This window comes from Mustela erminea, chromosome 5 (assembly GCF_009829155.1).
Source record: "Mustela erminea isolate mMusErm1 chromosome 5, mMusErm1.Pri, whole genome shotgun sequence".
In the NCBI taxonomy this organism is placed as follows: Eukaryota; Metazoa; Chordata; class Mammalia; order Carnivora; family Mustelidae; genus Mustela; species Mustela erminea.
Window position 1 is genome coordinate 40,760,229 of NC_045618.1, and position 23,840 is coordinate 40,784,068.

Consider the following 23,840-nt stretch of genomic DNA (forward strand, 5'->3'; position numbering starts at 1 on the left):
AGAGCTGTGCTTCTGTTTACTTCCTTTTTTTAACCCCCTGTAAGATAGCACTAGGTTTCTGCAGTCTTGCCATAAGTGAAATCTCTAAAACAAAACACAATAACGAATTACATAATTGCTGAAATCTGCTTCCGAAGTAAGTTCATAACCCATCAAACGCATAATCAAAATAAATCTCTCTCATGATTTTAAGAGTGGTAATTTAAGGACATCTTAGTCTGTATTAAAAAAAAAAAAAAAAGAATCCACGTTCAGATTCAACTTCTGTGTTCTTAAGATCGTAAAAATCCAAACTTACAAACTGTATGTGGCTGAAAATGAACAGTCCCACAGATGTGCCCAGTTAGTAGAGTTTACAATATGGTTGTAGCTATGATACTAAATCCTAACTTGAAGCATTGTAGCTCAGTTATCAACAGGGAAACCGGTGTCCCGGGCTTTGCAGGCACTTACTAGGAAGTCTTTGTGTGTTTGGGCTCTGTGTAAATGGTGTTCCATCAGCTGCCAAACGCACAAACACCAAACTGCAGAGATGGGCAAGGCATGTGGCCCAATGGCAAGCAAGCCGCTCGGGGAACTGCACGTGTGGATAGGGTGGGCCTGGGGGGACACACTCGGGCCGGGAGGGAGGGCCCGTAAGGAGCTGCAGGAGGAATGGAAGAGGCTCAGGCAAACCCAGTCCTAGGGAAAATGCTCTGTGGTAGAGGTGGCTGATTAGACACCATGTAAAGGCCCACCTAGACTTTGCGGACACGACAACACGCATATAATCGAGACTTCTAATTCCCTGGCTATTAGATGTATAACTCAGTTGAAGGAGGCCACCAGCCCCTAAGGTTTCATAATACACGTGCTTACAATGACCTCCGAGTACCACTGTCAAATATCCAAGATAACCTTCTGAGGAACATTTCATTAGGGATGGTGTTTTTCCAGGTATGAAAAACAAAGTAAACCTGCTTCAAGGAGCTGGCCTCAGTAACATTTTAATTCCCCCAAGTGCAGGAAATGCCAACATGTTTTTTTTTTCTTTTTAATAACCAAGGCGGGGCTGTATCACACAGGAGCTGTGCCTGCTCATGGGGCCCCTGGTACCAGGGCACCAGTAGATGACCGTGCTGTCACAAAGGCAGACAGCAAGGCAAGTACGGTGGACAAGGATGCGGAGAAGCTTGGAGACGAAGGATTCTTCCTCCACGTAGACTCTGATCCATTCAAACTGTAACTCCTATGGTCTCTCTGTTCAGTCCCATGAATATGCCAAGGCTGGGGTGGACCAGGGAGGTCTTCTTTGGGCAGACAGAGGCAACTGTGTTTTTATCTCTTGTTACTCAACTGCAGGTGCAAACGCAATTCAGGGCCAACGTGACTGTGTTACAGCGACTGGGAGCCAGCATCTACACTTTCCTTTCCCAGGTACGGCCAGGAAGTTGTACAAGTCACTTCTGCTCCCACCCCATTGGCCAGCACTATGTCACATGGTTGCCCCAGCTCATAAGGAAGCCTGGGAAATGCAGTCTTCAGGTCAGCTGTCTGCTCCTCCCATGGAAAGACAAGGTCTTGCAGGACAGCTCACCATCTCATCTAGTCGAGATGGTTCCTGTTTATGAACCTCCTTGTTCATAAACTTTTCCCAACTAGGAAATGGAATCTTTATTCTTAAAGTCTGGGAGAATGCACCTCAGAGGATGTAGCCACCGTTCCCTTACCAGGTAGGTGAAAACTCTGGAATTGACTTAATCACTTCAGATATAGCACTGCAGACCTCCAAACAAAGATACTGACCTAGAAGTCATTTGGAATGAATGAAATAAAATCCAAGCATCCCCGCATCCTGGCCCGGGGGGAGACTAGTGCATGAGGAAGGGAGTGCATGTAATCGGGAGAGAGTAAAACCAGAATCCCTGGGCGCCTGGGTGGCTCAGTGGGTTAAGCCGCTGCCTTCGGCTCAGGTCATGATCTCAGAGTCCTGGGATCGAGTCCCGCATCGGGCTCTCTGCTCCACAGGGAGCCTGCTTCCCTCTCTCTCTCTGCCTGCCTCTCCATCTACTTGTGATTTCTCTCTGTCAAATAAATAAATAAAAAATCTTAAAAAAAAAAAACCAGAATCCCCACCTTTCTCGGTGTGGGCTGAGGAACCAGACTCCTGTTTCAGTTGCTCGTCGCAGGGCGCTCCTGGATGTGTGTCTGGATGTGTCTGTTTGCCGGGCTGTACTTTGGGTGGGGCAGTGCTTATTCAACAGGGCTAAGGGAACCCAGCGCAAGTAACCTTGACTGGCTCAACGTATTCAGATTAGGAGTTTCATGACCATAAAGAAAAAAAAAAAGCAAGCAGGCCAAAACTTCAGGGTCCATTAGCCCAGGAGTCTGGAAACAAGAAAGTGTTTGGACAGTTTGACTTCAACTGTCACATTCAAAATCCCATCTCTCCGCTGACCCAGGCATGGGAGTCTGTGTAACCGTCCTCGGCCAGGCCAGAGTTTCAGCTCACTTGCCTCTCCTCAGCCTTTGCTCCAGGGTCTGAAAACAAAGCTTTTACATTTATTTGTTCTAAAAACTCAGACTTATCTTTGGACCTCACCCCTGTCTTGTTCATATGCTCAAGCTACAATTTCTTACAGATGTTTGATGTAGTAGCCCGTGTTGAAAGATCCTTTACTAGTCCCTGGTTTGGCTCTCTACTCCATTTTTATCCCTCATCTTTGTGGCTTATTGTTGTACTGCTGACTACACTAGAAAATCTTGTTTCACTCCCTTAACCAATATCTTTTTCACAAAAACATTAGTTACAAAACACTGAGTAAAGACTTAAAGGAGTTTTTTTTTTTTCTCTTTAAGCTGAAAAGGCAGTTTCCTAGGCCAGCCCTGCCTTGACTTAAATCTTTATACAATTTTCTTCCTAATTATGAAATATGTTTCTTTTAGCAAACAGGACAGTATAGAGGTGGTTAAAGAAGAAAATGAACCTTACCCAGAATTCTACAATTCAGAGAAACCAATGGCACCAGCCTGGGTCCCACTTGATTTCTCTGAGATTGTAGACACACACTGTGTCAGGCCACAACACAGGCGCCCCCAAGGAAGGAGGTGAGAAGGTTCATTCCTGCCTTTCATATCCCAGGAGTATCCTGGTTACTCAGATGCCTGCTCCCACTTCCAGAATGATGGGGAGCTCCTTGAGACAGTGACTGTGTTCTCATTTACCTTCGAACCCAGAGCTGGACAGAAGGTAAGTGGTCATTCCAAAAATGTTGACAGCGTGCAGGTTCCCAAAGATCAAAGGTGACATCAAGTCAAGATTTCAGGAATATTCAGGTCAGCGGAGTAGCAGTGAAGCAGACTGCTTTTGTTGCCAAGTTTAGGCAATGAGGCAGGGAAGCATCCTGGGCAAGAATCCTGTGACAAGGGGAACGTCTGCCCGAGGTTCTCTTGCAGGCTGCTTTTCCTATTGCATGTAAGTGTTGGAAAATCTACTGACCCAGACAGGCAGCCTCGTACTTTGGGGTCTCGGGCTTCTGGGGGTCCGCTACTGGAATGACAAGGACCATTAGAAGCCTCACCGGACAGAACCCCAAGTAGGAGACATGAGGGTACCTATCTCATCACCTACAATGTGAGAGCAAAGAACACTGGCTCGTACACCTGGGGCCACTGTTCCAGCAAACTTAAGTTTCTCAGTAAGAGGGAAGCCAGCTGAGCACGTGGTCAAGAAGCAGCTCCTGAAGGATCCTTCAAAAACTGACAGTCATCAGCCTTCATGAGCAGATACCCCAAACCCCAGAAAGCAGTGTCTCAACTATATGTTGCTGTGCCGTCCCTGATTTCCTTTTTAATTTTTTAAAGATTTTATTTATTTGTCTGAGAGAGAATAAGCAGAGGGAGTGGCAGGCAGAGGCAGAGGGAGAAGCAGTCTCTCTGTTGAGCAGGGCGCCTGATATGGGGTTCGATCCCAGAACCCTGGGATCATGACCTGAGCCAGAGGCAGATGCTTAATGACTGAGCCATCCAGGCAGCGCCATCCCAATATTCTTACCAGCTCTCCCATGAAGGCAGAAATGCAGGCAGTGTTTGACTGAAGTTTCATTGAGACAGGATTTTTTCCTTTTCAAAGTATCCTGGAGTCTCTTTGAGAAACGGTGGTCTTCATCTTTCCCTGAGCTTTTGCGCCTATCCTGTTTTCTTTAACTAAAAGTTTTTTTTTAAAATTTCAGTGATAGGGGCGCCTGGGTGGCTCAGTGGTTTGAAGCCTCTGCCTTCCGCTCAGGTCATGGTCTCAGGGTCCTGGGATCGAGCCCCGCATCGGGCTCTCTGCTCAGCGGGGAGCCTGCTTCCCCTCCTCTCTCTCTGCCTGCCTCTCTGTCTACTTGTGATCTCTGTCTATCAAATAAATAAATAAAATCTTTAAACAAAAGTTTTCAGTGATAACTTGATTAGATATATTTCAGTCTATTTGTATAAGTACCGCGCGCTAACCGATTGCGCCACTGGAGCCCCTCAGTCTATTTGTAAAAGGTAAAAAATTTGTCACCAGAGGATTAGAAAAAACTTATTATGGAAAGCTTCTAATTTTTTTTTTTTTTTTTAAGATTTTACTTATTTGACAGAGAGAGATCACAAGCAGGCAGAGAGGCAGGCAGAGAGAGAGAGAGGGAAGCAGGCTCCCTGCTGAGCATAGAGCCCGATGCGGGGCTTGATCCCAGGACCCTGAGATCAGGATCTGAGCTGAAGGCAGAGGCTTTAACCCACTGAGCCCCCCAGGAGCCCCCCAATATTTTTAAAAAGTAGAACAGCAGAATGAACCTCCATACGTTAGAGGTTTCAATTATCAATCCACAATCACATTTGTCTAAACACCCACTACCCCTACTTCCATGCACAAACTAGGTAACATAAGAGCAAAATGTAAATATTATATTTTATCCTTAAATATTTCACTGTATATCAAAAAAAGGCAATGCCTTTTTATTATTTTCATTTTTAAGGTTTTATTTTTTTAAGTAGTCTCTACACCCACTGTGGGGCTCGAACTCACAACCCTGAGATCAAGAGTTGCATGCTCTAACGACTGAGCCACCCAGGCGGCCTAGACAAAGCCTCCTTAGACAAAAATAACCACCGTGCCATGATCACACCTCAAGAAATCAACACTAGGCCTTCGTATTAAATAGTCATGCTCTCATTTCCCAAACTGTCACTTGGTTGTTCTAGCATGGCTGGTTGGTTGGATTGGAGCTGTGAGCCCATTCTGCTTTCACAGGGGTCGTAAGAGTTAGAAGTGGTCCAGAAGACGGAGCTTCTGGGCTCCTCGATGGTCCTCATTAGAAGAAGCCACTGGGTGATCATTCCAGCCAGCAGTCAAGCACTAAGCCTGCCTTCAGCTAACATATACATGATACAACTTTTTTGCTGAATTAAAACTGTTAAAATCCTTTTCTAGGGGCACCTGGGTGGCTCAGTCGTTAAGCGTCTGCCTTTGGCTCAGGTCATGATCCGGGGTCCTGGGATCGAGCCCTACATTGGGCTTCCTGCTCAGCGGGAAGCCTGCTTCTCCCTCTCCTACTCCTCTTGCTGTGTTCCCTCTCTTGCTGTGTTTCTCTCTGTCAAATAAATAAATAAAATCTTAAAAAAAAAAAAATCCTTTTCTATACCAGTACTGAAATATTTTGAGCATGTGCGCGCACGCACACACACGTTTGGTGGTCTGGTACCACAATCAATTCCGCCTCTGGGTTTGATTCTGCACATCTGGTTACATTCCTCACTTGGTTTAGATTACTGGCTTAACCCAGTGGATGAAGGAAATGAGGGAACAGTTAAATTTGGTGAGTGTGAGGTTCAGTAACTGTAACATGCACAGATCACAAGTTACAATGACTCAGACTCTTTTCTTTCCGGAGAGGCAGAACAACTTTTAGGCTGAGTACCTCATTTTATTATATCCTCTAATAAGGGAAGGCCATAGGGAGCAAAGGTCTAGACCACGAATACTCAAGAGGAGGCAGAGGAAGGTGGCTTTACCAAGAGCCACGATCTCCAGAGGCTGTGAGAGAAGACAAGAAGAAAGGAAAAAATCTGAGTGGGGGAGATCCCACACACCTTGATAAATCTCAAGGACTAGACAAAAAAGATAGTGTCAAAGTGGCTGATACGAACGTAGACATATGATTACTTGTGATCAAGCACCGCCTGAGTGGTCTGAAGGCTAAAGACAGGCCTGAGCAATAATAACAGGAAGAGTAATAATCCCTCTCAGAGTAACGAGCACATACGCCCTGGAGCTAAGATCCCTAGGCGTTCAGCCATGGCTCCTGTCAGGAACACGTAGCGTGTTTCGGCTGACCCGGTCTGCCCAGGTGTAGGCATGGTCCCTATGCAAGGAAACAAGAAGCTTCCAGTTGGGTTCCTGGAGCAAAAAGGGTGGCCTCAGAGCCCAGCTAGCCAGGAAGTGTGGCCAGCTCAGGTTGTGACCCACCAGCTGGTGAGCTGAATGCTCAGGAAGACCTTCTGAGAGACAGGACGACACCTAGAGCTCTTTCTCAACACGCAGGGCAGCGAGGCCCACCTGACAGGGCACTGCAGAAAGGCAGTGGATGGACTCGTCTGCTTAGAAGTTTCATCACATCCTCAACTGAAAGGTTTTAAACATTTAATCTCACGCACCACCCGGCTTTTCCTTTATCAGGAGAATCGGGAACAGAGAGAATCAGAAACCAGTGACTCAGGCAAGAATGGACACAACCTGAAATCTGTTTTGGATTATACACCGGAGCCAGGATTTCCAGCCTGGTAGGTTGGAGGCCTGAGCACCCAAAACCCGGACTTTTTCCCCGAGAGTGGCAGTTTTGTCTTCTCTGTGGAATAAGGGTGGAGAGGTGTCCCAATTCCAGAGGACGTGTTCATAAGCAACCAGAACATCACCACGTTCAGTGCAATGGCGCCCACACCTTTCCCTGACAGAAGCAACAATCTCCACAGAGGTTCCAGGGACACAACTCAAGGGGGAAACTACTGAGCCCGAAGGAGGTTTTCTTCCTCTCTTCTCAGCCTTCTGTGGGCTGGGAGGATTTCCTCTCATCAGACAGACCTTAGTCTGGGAGATCTGAGCCTGGGAGGATTTCGTGAAGTCTCCTCACACATACAAGCCCCTCCATCAAAAGAAAGCCCAAGTGCTGACAGGAAGAGCCAGAGCCCCTGCCTGTGAACCTGGGGCTCAAGGGAGCATCTGGTAAGGACTCCGAGGCTACAGACTGTGGAGACCATTTGTACTCTCTCCATGCACGAACAGGCAAAAAGGAACTTCAGGAGTCCAAAGACACTTCCTTCCCAGGGCAACCCATGGTCACAACCAACTAAAAAGCGATACCGATGAGTGGCAGGCCATCTCTGCTTGGGCCTTTGGTGTGAAGTGGGTCAGATCTCCAACATGGGTGAGGAGGGCTTGGGAATAGGCCTCTGGTCCCCTGGCCCCACTTTAGTCAGAACAGTTATACTCAGTTTTGAATATCAGGTGTTTCTCTCACATTGGCGAAGAACAAGAGATCTGCGTACCCCTTGATTAGTGCAGCTGACCAGAAGGTCATTTCTTGGAATCTCATTTTTGAGACCTTTGAAGGTCTGGTCTTCTCAGGGCAAAATAGGACACTTAGTTCTTTTCACCACGATTTTCACAACTGGGGGACCTGGCCAGGCCTTTCTCCCGGCTGCGACTGCAGATGGCAGTGATGAGGAGGGTCAGGCAGCCCTGTGCCTCCGACACTTGCCACTCACCTGAGGGACACGGACAAGACCCTCTCCATCTCGATTCTCCGCTTCAGCACTTCCTTCACCAGGCCTTTGTCTGGGCCCTGTTTGACCTTCTCTCGTCCAATTAAGTACAAGCACTTTGGAGTAAGAAGCAAGTCTCGCTTGACACCCTGTAAGGAGAGGTGATTTAGGGAGGTGGACAGACGTGTCACAGCGGCAACGCTCCCCATGCTGGCCTGCGGTCCGTGCGCACCTTGAACCTCCTGTCGTACTTGGTCACTGTGTCTGCAAAATCGATCTTCTCCCTCTTCCCCACAAACTGCTGGAGTTCTGGGTGGTTGTCCATCCCGATGTAATCCCCGATGAAGTTCCTGTTAATACTGTTTCTCCTTCTCTCCTTCTTGTTCAACAGGAGGTCGGAGGCTGTATTAACCGAAAGGACAGAGAAGATGGGAGGGTCAGTCCTCCGGAAAGAGGAGGAAAATCGTGTGGAAAAACACAGAGAAATTCCACACGAATGCAAGATTTTTTTTTTTTTTTAAGATTTTTATTTATTTACTTGATAGACAGAGAGAGATCACAAGTAGGCAGAGAGGCAGGCAGAGAGAGAGGAGGAAGCAGGCTCCCCACTGAGCAGAGAGCCCGATGTGGTGCTTGATCCCAGGACCCTGAGATCATGACCTGAGCTGAAGGCAGAGGCTTAAACCACTGAGCCACCCAGGCACCCCGAATGCAAGATTTTTAACGCATGACATTATACGCAGAGTAAAGTGAACCTATCACTTCATCTAAGCTCAAAATTATTCTTGAGATTTGCTAAATGCATGGAAAAAAACAAAAACAAAAAACAAAACCACAAAACCAACCCACAAACGACTAAAATACCTTCTTCTCTCATTTGGACGTATTTCTTCCGGGCCACAAATTTCCTCCACGACTTCTGTATCACACGCGCGTACCCATCATACTTTCTCTCTCTCATTTCTTCTAGAAGAAATAGCTGTGAACGTAGAGAGGGCAAACGTGAGCCAACTCACAAGACCTGAACGTCACTTTCTTTGGTTATCTCAGGGACACTCAGGTTAGTCAAGGACATAACCTGGGAAGCAGCTTCTCAGACTCATGAACACACATGAAAACTTTGTTCCTAGGGCATACTCTTTAGAATCACTGGGACATCTTTATCTCTATTTTATTCGCTTAACAAAAGAAAACCGAATGGAAAACAGCCATATCTTGAAGGTCAGTCAGGCCTTGATAATGCCTGCCTTGCCCATAACCTGTGCGCATCAAATGAGGGACTCAGCATTTATCCACTGGCTCTCGGCCTTGATGGCAAGAGGAGAGCAGCGGGCCAGGCGAAACGGGTCAGAGGTGGCGGCTGTTTGCGACTGTGTGTAGCCTCTTCACAGAGTTTCCAGCTTCTATCGGAGCAGAGCTCGTGCTGCTGTGGAGGGAGGCCTGCCCTACTTTCAGTTCCATGAAGTACACATGTCCCACGCACACAGTCTCCAAGGACTCACTGGGCCCGAGCATAACCACCAGAGCTACTGGAGCTGGACTGCAGACGCGCAACGAACAGACGTCGGTTCGCGGCTTAAGGGCCCGTATCAGACACTGGCAGGTCCTGAGACGTGAGCCATTTGGATGATCCGGACCTCCCCACACCCCTCGGTGGAGCTCCGGAACAACGAAGACGAGCGCAAACAGCTGTGAGGTGCCGAGTGCCCACTGTGGCTCGGGAATCCTTCTAGATTTATATCCCAGAACACCTTGTTTCATCTGGCTCATCAACGACAACACCAGCCACGTATTTCTGCTATCTGGGAGGGTCTGGAAAGTGAATCAAGGGTCTTCCATGCCCTGCCAGGCTCTTCCTCACTTTGACATGCGAGTCTTTCTCTGCAAATCTGCCTTTGGAGCCACTCTTGAAATGGTGGGAAACTTTCTCGTTCACCTAGGAAGGGGGTTTCATGACTCTCTAGGAAACAAGTAAGAAGTACCAATGAACACAAGTAAAGATGACAAGTCAGTGCAGAAATATTCCAGAAGTAAACAAGTGAATTCAGTTTGAAGGCAGCCAGCCTTGATTTGTTGCCTCCATTTATCTGGGTCTATACTCAGGAGCCACATCTGTCCCTTCCTGTCATTCAGCTTCTGCTTTTCACAGTCCCAGCTGTACAAAAACAACATCTCAAACTTCAAAGGGAAGGCACTGCTTCATTCCACAGCCTTCAGCACCATTAACAACAGGCATGAGGAGTGGATTTCGAAAAACAAAAGGAAGACTCAGTTGCACATTTGCTTAGAATGTTTAAAATCTGAGCTCTGCGGTTGCTTGTTTGAAGAATATTCGTTGGTCTTTCTTATCTTGTGTGTTGGGTTTCTGAGTAAGCCTTGTTTTCTTCTTTTCCAGAACTATTTTGGGAGTGTCACAGAAAATACACTTGTGACTCAGAAAGCAGGAGGCAACCAATTCCCAACTTCCTATAGATTATCAAAGATCAGCTGGGTCTTAGGTTTTTTCCACAAGTCAAGGGGATTAGAGGGAGGTTCAAGAAATAAAAAGGAAAACAAAGAGAGAAAAATAAACCCCAAATCATGGACATATGTAACAAATAAGCAAAACCAAACCTTTTGGTGTCTGATGTCTAATGTGGGTTCTTAGAGCAAATGGGTTATTTTGTATAGTCAGAGCATTTACTATAAAAGTCAGGACAAAACCATAAGGGTCGATTTTTAAAAACCAGTTTTTGTAGAAGTGTTTGCAATGTCAGGGCTCAATGCAGATGGACAAGTGACGGGGGAGGGGTGAGATTATTGGTGAAGGTGAGTGTGTGCGTGTGTGCGTAAAAAGATGAGAAAAGAAGAATCAGGTGATGGTGATAAAACATTTAGGAGGAAGACAAGGAAAAGCACACCCAAAATAAACCTTGACTTTGGAAGTAAAACCCACAGTTCAACTACAGCAGAAAAAAAAAGTCTGAAAAATATTGAGGCTGTTCTAATTATATGTGAAAATTTAGCAAGACAAAAAAGTAAGAGCGGGTATAAAACAACAGAGGAGTTCTGCATTGTACTGATAAATCACTCCATCCCATTTTAGAAAGAACAGGAACTGCTCTGTGGGTTGCTTAATGGTGTATGACACAACATTTTCATTTTATATTTGGAAATGAAATCGCTGTGAAGCTACAAATAACTGTGGAAAATGCTACCACAAACTTCTCATAAACGGGTTCTACTGATGTGTGCCTCTTATTTATTTAATAATTTTTATGGTTCTTAAAGCCATTCAGTTACAGCCGTTATCATTTCTCAGTCTCCGGCTGATCCTCTGCGGCAGAACAGCGGCCGTGGGGCCCATTGTAAAAGAGAGAACTCACGGCAAGACCAGGATTTGCCTCAAGTTTGAGTGTTTCCACTATCACCAACATTGCCAGGTCTCATGTTATTTCCGCTTGATCTGATGATTAATTTTGCCAAGTTCACTACAGACTCTTGAAATGGAGTCTTGTGATTGTTCAAGGAACCTCAGGAAATGATGATGCTTAAACTCAGTTAGTTCCAGAAGTTTCTCCATTTTTAAGAAGTAATGTCTTCATTCCCTGGTCCCAGAGCTAACTGGGCAGAAGAACTGATGAGTTCTGCTCCAAAGAATTTAGCTTAGGAACGGAGAACTTCCTACAGACGTTCATGAGGCTCAAAGTGACCACCTCCCCATCAGGAAAGAGAAAGAAGTTCCTCCAATGAATCTGTGGAGGTCTAATTATGTTTGTGAATCGTAAAATGCATGTTTGATGCCAAATATTTCTGTTCCATGAACCCAGAGAGTTCTACTCCTCCTTGTCTCCTCAAAGTTCTTTCCAGACTCCCTCAGGGTTTTCAAGATAAAGTCTTGAGACTCCCCACTGTGAGCTCTGTGCTGCCTGCAAGGAGGAAGCCTACGTCCATGTGGCATAACCTGACTGGTGTCGCCCAGGCAAGGATGTAAGTTTACCCAAGCCTCCCGTGTGGGACCAAGAAGTCCCTTTCAGCTTAGACACTGTTGGACACTCTAAGTAACTGGTGGGCACCTGCTATGAGCCATGTTCTGTACAAGGCTCTGGGTACACAATGGCCTATCACCTCAAGAGGATGGATGAGAGAAACAATGAGAAAGAAGAGAAACTACTCCACGACTTCTTAAACCTGCTGCGCACGCCGAGGGCTACAAGGAGCAGGGATGTGGGGAATGACCTAGGGAGAGACTGGGAGCAGGGGTGAGGACACCGAAGGCACGGACAAAGGGGGAGAAGGGGGCGAATGCAGCCATCCCTGTGCAGAGAGGGGCAGGAGAGGTGCTGTGGGGGGGAGAGGCGGCCCTGAGGAAACGACCGGGGTTGGGGGCGGGGGCAGTCGCACACTCACAGACTCGGGGGCTTTGATGAACACTTTGCTCTTCCCCAGCTGGAACTGGTCACTGTCCATGTTGACGGAATGCAGCAAGTGGAGGACCCCTTGTTTCTCGTCCCCTCTCCATGAGGGCCAGGTGGCTTTGGTCAGGATGGCGTACCTGAGAGGACAGGCAGGGAGAGAAGGGTCACACTCGGACGGGACTACGCAGAGTCCTGGAGACCCGCTCACCTCTGTTCTGGGGCTGAGGGGCGGGTCTCCACGGCCGTGAGACGCCAGCAGGTCTGGTGTTCCCGTTTCCGAGATCCCTCCTACCCACGCCCCAGCCGACCGTTTCCATGCTAACGCCCTGGTGAAAATCTGCTTTTCCTTTCTACCACCATCTAAAAATAGCACTGCAGAAGGTGGCCAGTGACAATCTTCAGGCAAAATCAAACATTGTTTTCTCAGTAGTGGTTTCTCCCATCTCTTCCGCGGCCTTAAACAGTTCATGGGAAGTGTTTCAGAAAGCTCACCATAAGCAGTGGTGATTCCTAAGGATGCACTTCCATCTCTGGAATCCTGTGCATCTTGAGTCCCAAGGCCCTGGTCACGCGGTCCTTGGCTCTTCTCTCTCCTACTCACCGTGTTCCTGGGAGGATGGCCTCTTCTTCACACACGCTAAACTCTCCCTCCCCAGAGCCTGGCCCATGCTGTTCCCTCAACCAGGTTGTGTCGTTCTAAAAATGCCTCCCGTGGCTGTTTCTAGTGCAGGGACCCTCCCCTTCATTGACAATTCCAGAGAAGTCTTTTTGGACTACTCAAGCAAAAAATCCCCCTGCCCTGCTCGTCTCTCTCACAGAAAATACTATTTTTCCTTCAGAAAACCTATTACAGTTTGTAATTATATTCACGTTTGTACTTAATTCATTATGCCTCCTCCGTGAGGGCACCCGTGTAGTTCATACCACACATCGAGCACCTTCCCCAACATCCGGGCTCGGCGATCAGAGCCAACAGAAAACAGCCAACAACTATGGGCTGTTCTGTCTGCGTGACGTGTCGTTCTTGGTGCTTTAGCTGGATGATCTCATTTTATTCTCACAGCCACCGGATTCAGTTGGTCTTTCCACTTTGCAGAGTAGGAAACAGAGGCAGATAGAGACCCACCCACGGCTACTTAGCTAGTAACTGTCAGAGCGGAGATGTGAACCCCCACCTCACCCCTACCACCACACTACATATAAGCCATGAGGTGGTGATGTGTATGTACTTCTTTTAAAGACCCTACAGTCTACTACACATCTGTGCTACAAACACTGTAAGTACGCGAAACGCTGACACACTAGCAACAGAAGTGTTACAGGATGTCAGATATGGAAGGTTCCGGAGACTTAAGGTGGAAGGAAGGAAAGAAAGGCAGGGGTGGGAGGGGGAGGGGGGCAGAAATCAGAAAGCAGTGTGGAAGGGAAGTTGGAGGCATGGCCTTTGCATAGGCACAGCTAGAACAGAGGCAGTGAATGGGTTCCAGTCCTCCAGAGAAGTCAGGCCCTTTGTTCCCAGAAGCTACTACCAGGACTAGACTGACTTATGGCATCGAAGGGAGAAGGAAAAAAGGAATCTTGAAAAGAAGAGCTGCCATGCCTTCGGCATCCAGAGCTCACTAAGAGGACAGAAACAGGTTATTACCCTTAGCGTTAGTTAGCTGGGACAAGGTGATTCTAGGGACCCTCTCCGCTCCTCCCAAATCTTCACATCTTGCTTGAAAACGTCTTCAATGTCTCAGAGAAGCAAACCCTCCTACTCCCTATTTAGAGATGAAAAACTTAAAAATGAAAATACCTAGCTGAAGCCACACATTTGCATGAATACATTTCGTGTGCGGTATAATGAAGTCCAACAAATGAAGCCACACATAAATGACGGGAGAGCAGAACCTTTCTAGATGCTACAGGGGGACCCGCCGAACAAGCGGGAATGTACTGGCAAGCTAAATGGATGAAGGAGAGAAATTCATGCAGGCTACGGGAGAGAAAGAAGAAAGCCAGGCCTCCAAGGTCACAAGTTTCTAAGAGTACAATTCTGGCTGGCTCCACGTAATCAAAATTCTAAACGCAAGTATGTGTCGCGCAACCGCAAACGGGCAGCTCTTTGCAATTCACACACGCCCACCCCCATTAAAATGACGCTGCATTTTGCATTTCATTTTTTTTTATAGTACAGAAGTTGTTTTGCAGAGACTTTCTCTCCCTTTAGCTGACAAGGCAAGGCTTCTAACAGTTCAGGTCTAGGGGAGACGTGAGGTTTGCATGGCGTTCCCAGGGCCCTGTGACCACAGACCACGACGGCTATGGCTCCCTAGCTGCCAGGACGCCTGATGTGCCCTCCTCACCTCCTTTTGTATTCATTGCAGAGACCAGCACCCAATTCTCGTATAAGGCTCTCCCACTAAGGAAGCCCCCAGTTTGGGAGAGATGCAGATCATAGCTTACATTCCTCTCATCAGGCATTTTCCGTTTAAGACCCAACTATGCCAAAATTTCATCTCAAGGCCTGTGCGTTGGCTGTCCTCTTCCCTCGGACTGGCGGGTCATGGGCTCCTTGATATCTCAGATGACCAATCAATGTTTCCTCCTCTGAGGAAATGCAGCCTGACCTCAGCGCCGGCACAGAAGTTGAGGTTGTTTCTGACATCCAAGAACACAAAAGTCTGGACAGCTCTTAGGATACTCTGGACACCCCATGCTTTCCTGAGCCTTCTGTTCTTTCTTCTCGCTTGCCCAGGATATGGACTGACTTTCCTCACAAATGTGCCTTCCCCGCCCTCCCCCACTCCACATTCTGAGAGGCTGGGTCAAGGTCAAGGGAAATATGTTGTTGCCATAAGAACAATTTTAGAAAACTCTTACATTGCTATCAGATTTTCCTTCCTAAGAATCAGATCCCACGTCTGGGCTTATTTCCAGCCACAGTAAGGGGCTTGAAAAATTGTTTTCTAAGAATCTATAGTTATTCTTGAAAAATTGTTTTCTAAGAATCTATAGTTATTCTTGAAAAATTGTTTTCTAAAAATCTATAGTTATTTTCCCAAGCTGAGAGTCAAAGTGACTGCCATTTCTAATAGCTTTTTGACACTTTCTAAAGATACGAATGTTGTGTTGAGGGTGGTGAATAGGGTGTTCCTTCTGAAGGCAGGGCAGGACTTACTTCAAGAGCACATGGCCCACTGGTGTGGATATTAAGCCATCTTTTTGATTTTTAGTCTCCAATTCAAAGTCAAGAGGGATGGTTTTGATAAACATAAAGCATTTTTCAGGGAGGAAATGAACACACACAAAGGCCATTTCCCATTGGCTAAGTCTATTTTCTAAGCTCTAGGCTGTGTGAGAACTACCGCTCTGTTTAGACCTGTGGGCTGCCTCCCCTGGGAGGGGTGTAGGAGGCGGGCACACGGGCAGTCATCCTGGGTATTATTAATGCACCCCTTTCCTGCAGATTGTTATTTTCTCACTTCGCAGGCTTTCTGCAGGCATCTAGAAAGCCACTTTATAAACAAAGCCTTTTTTCTCAGTTCTGAGGAGAATAAAGGTACGACACGGTTCAGCTACTCACAGAGGATCGCAGATGAGACAGACAGTAGCACGCTTTGGCCCTATCCGGCATGACCAGGATCTCGGACTCACACACCTTATGGAAAGCAGCACCGTCTCTTGAGAAATAGTCCCTGCCCATGAACACAGATGGCCTGCTAGCCATTTTTTGAGTACTTTTTATTGAGAAACAAATTTGCTTCTGAACTCTCTTTTTATTACTCTCCTAGGATTTTCAAATCAAAAGATATAGGACATGAAAAAGGCCTGCTCTGTTTAAGACAGGGCTGTCCATCTGTCTCTTCTGAAAGGAAAAGCCCACAGCAGGAGCACCAGAGGGGAGACAGCCAAGGACATAATCACTTCAGTCAAAGTCCCTCAGCATAAAGGGGCCAACAGAGATTCACTACAGGTTAACTCTATGTCAGGCACGGAAGAAAGTCCCATGTATGGGGCCAGGGTGGCACTTGACATACTTGACGGAGATCCCGGATGTTATCACCAAACAAGGTCATTTTACAGCTCATTTACAGAGCTGCGGCAAACCTGTAACACAGCCTGCTCTCCCCAGTGTGGAGGCTCATGGCATTGCTTATGGAGTTTAAGTCTGATGGCTGATGGCTTGTCCTTTTTTTTTTTTTAAAGTAGGCTCCATGCTCAGCATGGAGCCCAATGCAGGATTTGAACTTACGACCCTCGGATCATGACCTGAGCTGAGATCAAGCATCAGAGGCTCAATCAACTGAGCCATCCAGGCATCCCAAGGGCTTGTCTGATTTTAAGTAATATGGAAGGCCCAAGGTCTTTCAGAATCCATTTCCCCAAAAACCAAACAACCGAACAACAAAACATCCACAAGAAAACCCCAAGTTTAAATTTTTTAAAACATCAAATTAGTTTTTAATAGTAATGTCAATTGGAGAGACTTTGAAGATTAAAGAGTTTTTAAATACAGGAAAAACTACTAAAGGAGGATAAAATTATGAATGCTTTGGAATTAGAAGGCAGGCCCTTCTGAGTTAGGGAAAGATGGAGGAAATATTTTTCATTCACTGTTTCCTGTATTTAATTTTTTTCCCCTCTTAATTAAAAAAGGGTATTTGTCAAAGACATGCAGTTTGGCTAAGACTTCAATGATTAACTAAGCCGGGGTTCTCAAGTGGCTTTACCCCCACCCCCAGCAGGGGACAGGAAGCAATATCTGGATACACTTATGGTTGTCACAGCTCGGGAGGGACAGAGAGTAGCATTCCATCACACAGGATGGCCCCCATGACAAAGGCTCAACCAGTCCCAAATGTCAATAGCTAAGGTTGAGAAATCCCATTCTAGCTTGTGTTCTCGATCTGTTTAAAGGAGAGTAGTCTTTGGTAATTCACATCTCAGTTGTTTGTCAGCAAATGTTTGCTGCTATCATCATGCAAGAACTTGGCAGATTTCTTTTCTCAACCTCCTAAATATGTCTTTCCATACAGTTCTGTTTCCACCCTAGGTGGAGTGGGCCCTTTCATCAGTTCAGAGAGCCATGAGGGTAGATATCATGTCTAGTCTGCCCCTCAAACTATCCAGAATCTTGTGGAGAGAGTCAATGGGGCTTTACTGTATGGAAAGACCCACCCTTCTGTTAAGTCTCTCTTGATCTTCCACATCAATGACCTTCCACAAACAACCACCCACACTGGCGACCGGTAGGCCAGCCATTCCAAACTCAGGACAAAATAAACAACGACAGCCCTCAAGGAAACCCTGCTTCATTAGAATTACTCTATGTCAAAAACCTTAACGACACTCTTCCTCAGCCGGCTACCTCTTTGTTACATAAAATTTGAATTAAAAAAAAAAATTCTTATATTCTGCTCCTCTAGCTATACCCCGAAGACATAATTATTTTCTGATTAAAATGCAAATATATGGCTTCCTTCTCTCTTAAATGAGAGTAAACAGATGTAGAAAATACAGTGGGAGCCCATTAACTTCAAATTGTTAAGAGAAGTTAAAACTATGTAATATTAAGGACACTAAATTCTATCCTTTTCAAAAATAAGGAGCACAAAATAAGAGCAATTTGAGTAAAGGTCTTCTCAAATACGCTTTAACAGAAACGTGAAAATCAGTTTAAGTTTATACATGGGCTCTACAAAAATTTTGAGGTTAAATACTTTAAGCTTATTTTCTTAAGTAGGTTTCCTGAAATCATCTTCATACTACTAATTTGGTCAGTCAAGTTAAACCTTCCCATGTCACAATTATCATGAATCCCCGAACTGGTGTGTTACACTAAGCAGACCAAACACTTGTGGCTACCGATTTATTCTACAATAAGCAATGGTAAAAAGAATTGTTACAACTTAATAAAAAAGGACAAACAGCTTGATTTAAAAATGGGCAAAGCTGCTGAACAGACACTTCTCTTAAGACCAATAAGCACATGAAATATGCTTATTTCCCATCAGGGACATGACATCAAAACCACGTCCTGACACCCACCAGGATAGGTGCTACCGAAGTCAGATACTAGCAAATCGGCAAGGAGAACCCTCGAACACTGCTGGTGGGGAAACAAAATGGTATAGCCACGCTGGAACCCAATCTCACAATTCATCAATAAGGTACAACGAACAGTTACCAGAGGACGCAGTAATTCCCTTGTTGGTGAGCATCCAAGAGAAATAAAAACACATGTCCACACAAGTGTGTAGGTGAACGCTGACCGCAGCTTTCTCTGTGACTCATCACTGACCAAAAAGTGGAAACAACGGATGCCCATCAGCTAGCTGACGGACGAACGAGTAAAATGTAATATAGCATCGCAATATTGGCGCAAGCCAGTATTACTGGGCAGCGGGTAGAGATGAAGCACAGATACACACCACAGGGCAGGCAACCCGTAAAAACAGAACACGAACTGAAAGACGCCAGACCCGAAGAACACATATCGTGAGACTATTTCTATGCAATGGCCAGAATATAGCAATATTTTAAAATTCTTTCTAGACTGAAAGAAGTGTGTGCCTCGGGCAGGAGGTGAGGGGAGAATCAGGGGTTGGCAACTAGGGAAGTGGGGTTTCTTTTTGGGGTGATGAAAATGTCCTCAAACTAATTGTGGTGAAGGATGCCCAAGTCTAAGAATACATTAAAAGCCAAAGAATTATATACTTTAAGGTGTGAATGCTATAGTAAGTGAATTATATCTGAAAAAAACCTTTTCAAAGCAAAACAACAACAACAACAACAACAAATAAAACAACAAAAAACAGAAAAGAAACCCAAAAGAATCCACAGTCACCAGTTTCTTACCGCTGCAGGAATTTTTGGAAGACGCGCCGATAGGCATAACCAGCTCTTCTCACTCGAATGTTTTCTTTCAGACCCAGGTATTCTACTTGATGCTTCACTCTGTAAAGGAGGAAAGTGAGCCAGGATATCACTGGATAATTCTTCCATCTGGCTCTCCTAGCCATACTATCCCCGCAAACCCCCAGTTATAAGCAGCAAGGACACATTATAAAGACTACAATTTAGGAGCTTCATTTTATGAAAATATACTAGATGGGATGTTGCCCTATTCAGGAATCACTGAATAAAAGCTAATCTGATCTTTAAATGTACACAGCTGAATTTCACACACACACACACACGACTGGATGGCTCAGTTGGTTAAGCATCTCACTCTTGATTTTGGCTTGGGTCATATGAACTCAGAGTTGTGAGATCGAGTCCAACACTGGGCTCCTTGCTGCGCACGGGGCCTGCTCAGGATTTTCTCTCTCTCCTTCTCCCTCTGCCCTTCCCCCTCCTCTCAAAAACAAACAAACAAACAAACAAACTATAATTTATACTGTTCAGAGTCTGAGCTGACCCTCAGGTTATAGAATATTCATCTTAAAAATATTTCTTTGTGAAATACAGCAATTACAAAAGATGCCACACATCTATTTCCAAAAATGGTAAAACAAAAAGCCTTGCCTGTCACAGATTATGAACAGAAGTATCTGTTTTTCAAAAGACTAAAGGGAAGAACTTTTAACTTTGGATTTAAACGACACTGGAGCTATTTTTGTTCTCTACCTAAATTTTATAGTGACTCTAGACCTAAGGAGATCACACATCTCAGCTTTTCATATGCAACAGAAGAAAGGGCATATAAAATAATTTCAAACACCTAAATGAAAAATTCTCTAACGACATATGTAAATGATAGTTTTAGTTGGTTTTTATAAGAATCAGCAACTGCCAGTGTGTTTTGGAAAATAGAGGCAGGTCCTACTAGATTGTGTTCTCACACGAGATTTTCACGTCAGAGCAAATGTCCCCTACCCTGTCCCTTGAGGATTCTGGCTTAGTAGGCCTGATAGGTCCGAGGAGGGGACAGAGTGGGGGTGGGGGGGCGCACGCTGGTGAAAATGCCTCACCCCTTCCAGAGAAGCAAAGTGTCCTGGAAGCCGAGTGGCAGATCCCAGCCACAGGCTTCTGAGCGTCCCCTCGGGGAGGGCAGTGGGGCCTCTGCTGTACATGACATGGGCTGGCTGAATGCGGACACTGGGAAACATGGTATTTGAGGGGAATGAGAAATTGTGCCGTAGTGCGGAGGCAGCGGCCTTCTCCCCACTGAGTACATTTGGGGTAAAGCCGCACTCGTGATGCTCCTGAGGAATGGCCCCTCGTGACCTCTGTGACCTGCTGCACCGGAGAGCCCACTAGCAGCGGCCTTGTCCAGCTTCACTGGGAACCCCACATTTGTCTCTCCAACAAGGCTCACAGCGAGCCCCAACCCCGACGCAGCTGTGCACGTGCTAGCAACCGCGATGGGGCCTTCTGCGCTGCCCTCCGCAGCTGCTAGGGAACTGGGAAAGGACAGCAGATTCCCACTGCAGACTTTGCAGGAGGCATGGAGATGCACAGCCAGGACCTGGGGCTGGCTTCCCGGCATGGCCTTAGCTCTGCCACTGTGTAACCTCTCTGTGCCCCACTTCCCACGTCTGGAGAGAGGATGGTGACGTTAGGTCTTCCTTCCTAACTGGGTACACGGCATAGGGAGTCCTGAGCTGGCTCCTGGCATACACGACATGAAGCTGCTATCGTGCTCCTGCATTTGCAGCTACAATAAGTAAACCAGGACCGGAGACGAGAGACAGAAATGGATTTTGGGACTGGAAGGATGAGTTGAATTCACCAGATGCAGAGGAGGGAAAGGCAGGGGGTGCACCGTGGAAGCGAAGGCACAAAGGTGGGAAAGGCTGTGGCCTGTGGCAGTGGGAGAGGAAGGAGCAGGAGGAAAACTAAGCTGGATGAGGGGGTGGAGCCTGGACTGGCCCAGGCAGGACGAGGTCACACAGTGAGGGACGAGTAAGAAAAGTCTCGAGTCCGATTGGTCTTACTTGACCAGTATCCAGAAATGTCAGCTCCTTCAAGAGAAGTACTTTTTAAAACAACCTTTATAGAGGGGCACCTGGGTGGCTCAGAGGGTTAAGCCGCTGCCTTTGGCTCAGGTCTTGATCTCAGGATCCTGGAATTGAGTCCCGCATCAGGCTCTCTGCTCAGTGGGGAGCCTGCTTCCCCCTCTCTCTCTGCCTGCCTCTCTGCCTACTTGTGATCTCTGTGTGTCAAATAAATAAAAACCTAAAAAAAAAAACAAAAAACCCCCAACTTTATAGAAAGTAATATTCAATATCCGCACTTGATTCGTGACACGTGTCTGGCTAACTAACAGAGTGGAAATCAGATTCAGGGAATTAATTTTCCTTTCTCCTATCCTCCAATTCCAAAACTCACCACTGACCTTTTCTCTGCTAAGGAAAATAAACAAGGGTGTCAATTAGAGGTATTTGATCATTGTTTTACAAAGTTTTTTTTTTTTTTTTTTTAATTTGCTTTAGAGAAAGAGCACACGAGCAGGGGGAAAAGCAGAGGGAGAGAGGGAATCTTAAGCAGACTCCCCTCTGACAGAGGAGCCCGATGTGGGGCTTGATCCCAGGATCATGACCTGAGCTGAAACCAAGGGTCAGATGCTTAACCGACTGAGCCACCCAGGTGCCCTGGGCATTTGTTCATTTTAAGTATTTTCATAAATACTGGCTTTATCCCACGCTTTTGAGGTAGGGAATGCATCACCCACTGATTCAAAGAAACGTTCCATTTCCATAGATCCCATAGGATAGAATAAGCTTCATGCTAAAACACTGTTTCATTCACTGTTAACCTCCATCACCAGAAAATTGTCTTACAGAAATTTTCTTCCACAGGACAATCGGTTTAGCAAATTCCATATTGTTTAGCATTTTATTTAACCAAAGGATCCAATTTGACTTTTGCATAACCTTGGAGCACTGTCTCTTCCTCAGTAAACATCAGCCAGGCTGGCAATGCCCAGTGGTTCCCTTGGGGCAAGTCTTCGTCAAGACTTTCCTTCGCTGTTAATACAAGTAGGTCAAGGCTTGAGAACTCTGCTAGAACAGCAATTCAGAACCCAGGGCAGGCAACTTTGCCAGAGCCAAACAAAAACACATTTTCAACAGGAAAAGAAAAATAAACCACACCCCATAAACTTGTGGAATGAGTAACCCTGTCCACCAAGAACTTCAATTGACCGTGTAATCCCCACCAATGAAGCACAGTGCCCTTTCACAGCCCCTAACTTCTCCACACTCAGAAGGAATGAAACCATCTGTCACATAATAAACCCGAACCGGGATTGGGGGGAGGGTCGCATCCCAGGAAGCAATCCCATTTGTAATATAAGTCAACACTTGACCCACAAATACTGCAGACTTCTTAATACCTGTTTACACAAATGGATGTTATGAAGTTCCTTACTGCAAGGCAAGTAAGTGATGTGATTTTATTTTATTTTTTTTTAAAGAGTTTATTTATTTATTTGACAGAGAGAGAGATCACAAGCAGGCAGAGAGATGGGGGGAAGCAGGTTCCCCGCTGAGCAGAGAGCCTGATTGCGGGGCTCAATCCCAGGACCCTGAGACCATGACCTGAGCCGAAGGCAGAGGCTTAACCCCCTGAGCCATCCAGGTGCCCCAGTGATGTGATTTTAAATAAGTAAGTAAGTAAATAAATAAAGGAAAACACCACTGTGGGGGATTTTATGGGGATTTACGGATAAACGTTAGCTCTGTCTTAATCTCTCCATTTTTTGCTATTTCAGTGAATCAGTTTGGATTTTATGAGAAGACAGCATCAGGGCTGAGAAAATGCAAAATTTCTATGATAGAGGGACTTGGAGCAGAGCAATCTACACAGGGTAAGGGAGCATGTGCTGGGCAGGGGTGGGCTGCATCTGTAGGCAGAGCAAGATGCTTTCATTGAAGATGACGTTTATTGGAAAGGGCCGGGGCCGGGGAGTTGGGTGGGATTGGAAGTGGGGGGTGGGGGGAAGACAGCCTAAAGCACCCCTTAGCACTACGTCTGCTTCCAAGATCCTGTAATCTGTTTCTGAGGTTGCCTGTGTCACCCGCCTTCTACCGGGTGTGTATATGTGCCTGGGACGGAGCGAGGTGCGTATGCGTGTGCACGTGGGAGCGGGGAGGATGGGAGTGACACAGAGACAGGCAGAGGCGGGCTGACCGCCCCCCCAGGTCCGGGAGAGACATTCTGTCAGACTGAAGGAGATCCCATTTGGAACGGACATTCTCAGTTTAATGAAGAAGAAACTGAGGACTGAGGAGACGAAATGTCTCACTCAAACCACTTAGTGACAGGCCAGCACCACAATACAGCCCTTCCAAATCCCAGGCCAGCCCTTCGCTCTAGACCAGCTGTTCTCAAAGTGAGAGACCCAAACCACCCACACTAGCATCACCGAGGAGCTTCTGGTGGCTCAGTCAAGCATCTGTTTTGGCTCAGGTCATGATTTCAGGCTCCTGGAATCAAGCTCTCTGTCAGGCTCCACACTCGGCAGGGAGCCTGCTTGTTTTCTCTCTCTTTCTCTAATAAATAAATCTTTAAAAATGCACATTTCTGGGCCCTACCCAAACCCACTGAATCAGAATCTCCAGAAGCAGGGCCCAGCAACCCAGGTTTTACCAAACCCTCAAAGGGGTACTCTGGTGCATCCACAAGCTTGAGGGCTAAATAAATCAATCAATAAGTAGACATCTTCTATCTTCAGGTGGGAAGAAGTAA

At 46.3% G+C, this 23,840-nt stretch overlaps 1 protein-coding gene across 1 annotated transcript in view; it reads right to left on the reverse strand.

Moving 5' to 3' along the window:
* Positions 1-23,840, reverse strand: part of MYO1E (myosin IE) — a 195,758-nt gene that overhangs the window by 19,805 nt on the left and 152,113 nt on the right. Inside the window, exons 19-23 of the mRNA XM_032342703.1 lie at positions 19,005-19,103; positions 12,154-12,298; positions 8,629-8,743; positions 7,997-8,166; positions 7,768-7,913 (exon numbers count right to left, since the gene is read on the reverse strand). Coding sequence (XP_032198594.1) covers positions 7,768-7,913; positions 7,997-8,166; positions 8,629-8,743; positions 12,154-12,298; positions 19,005-19,103 — 675 coding nt within the window. The remainder of the gene's footprint in view (positions 1-7,767; positions 7,914-7,996; positions 8,167-8,628; positions 8,744-12,153; positions 12,299-19,004; positions 19,104-23,840) is intronic.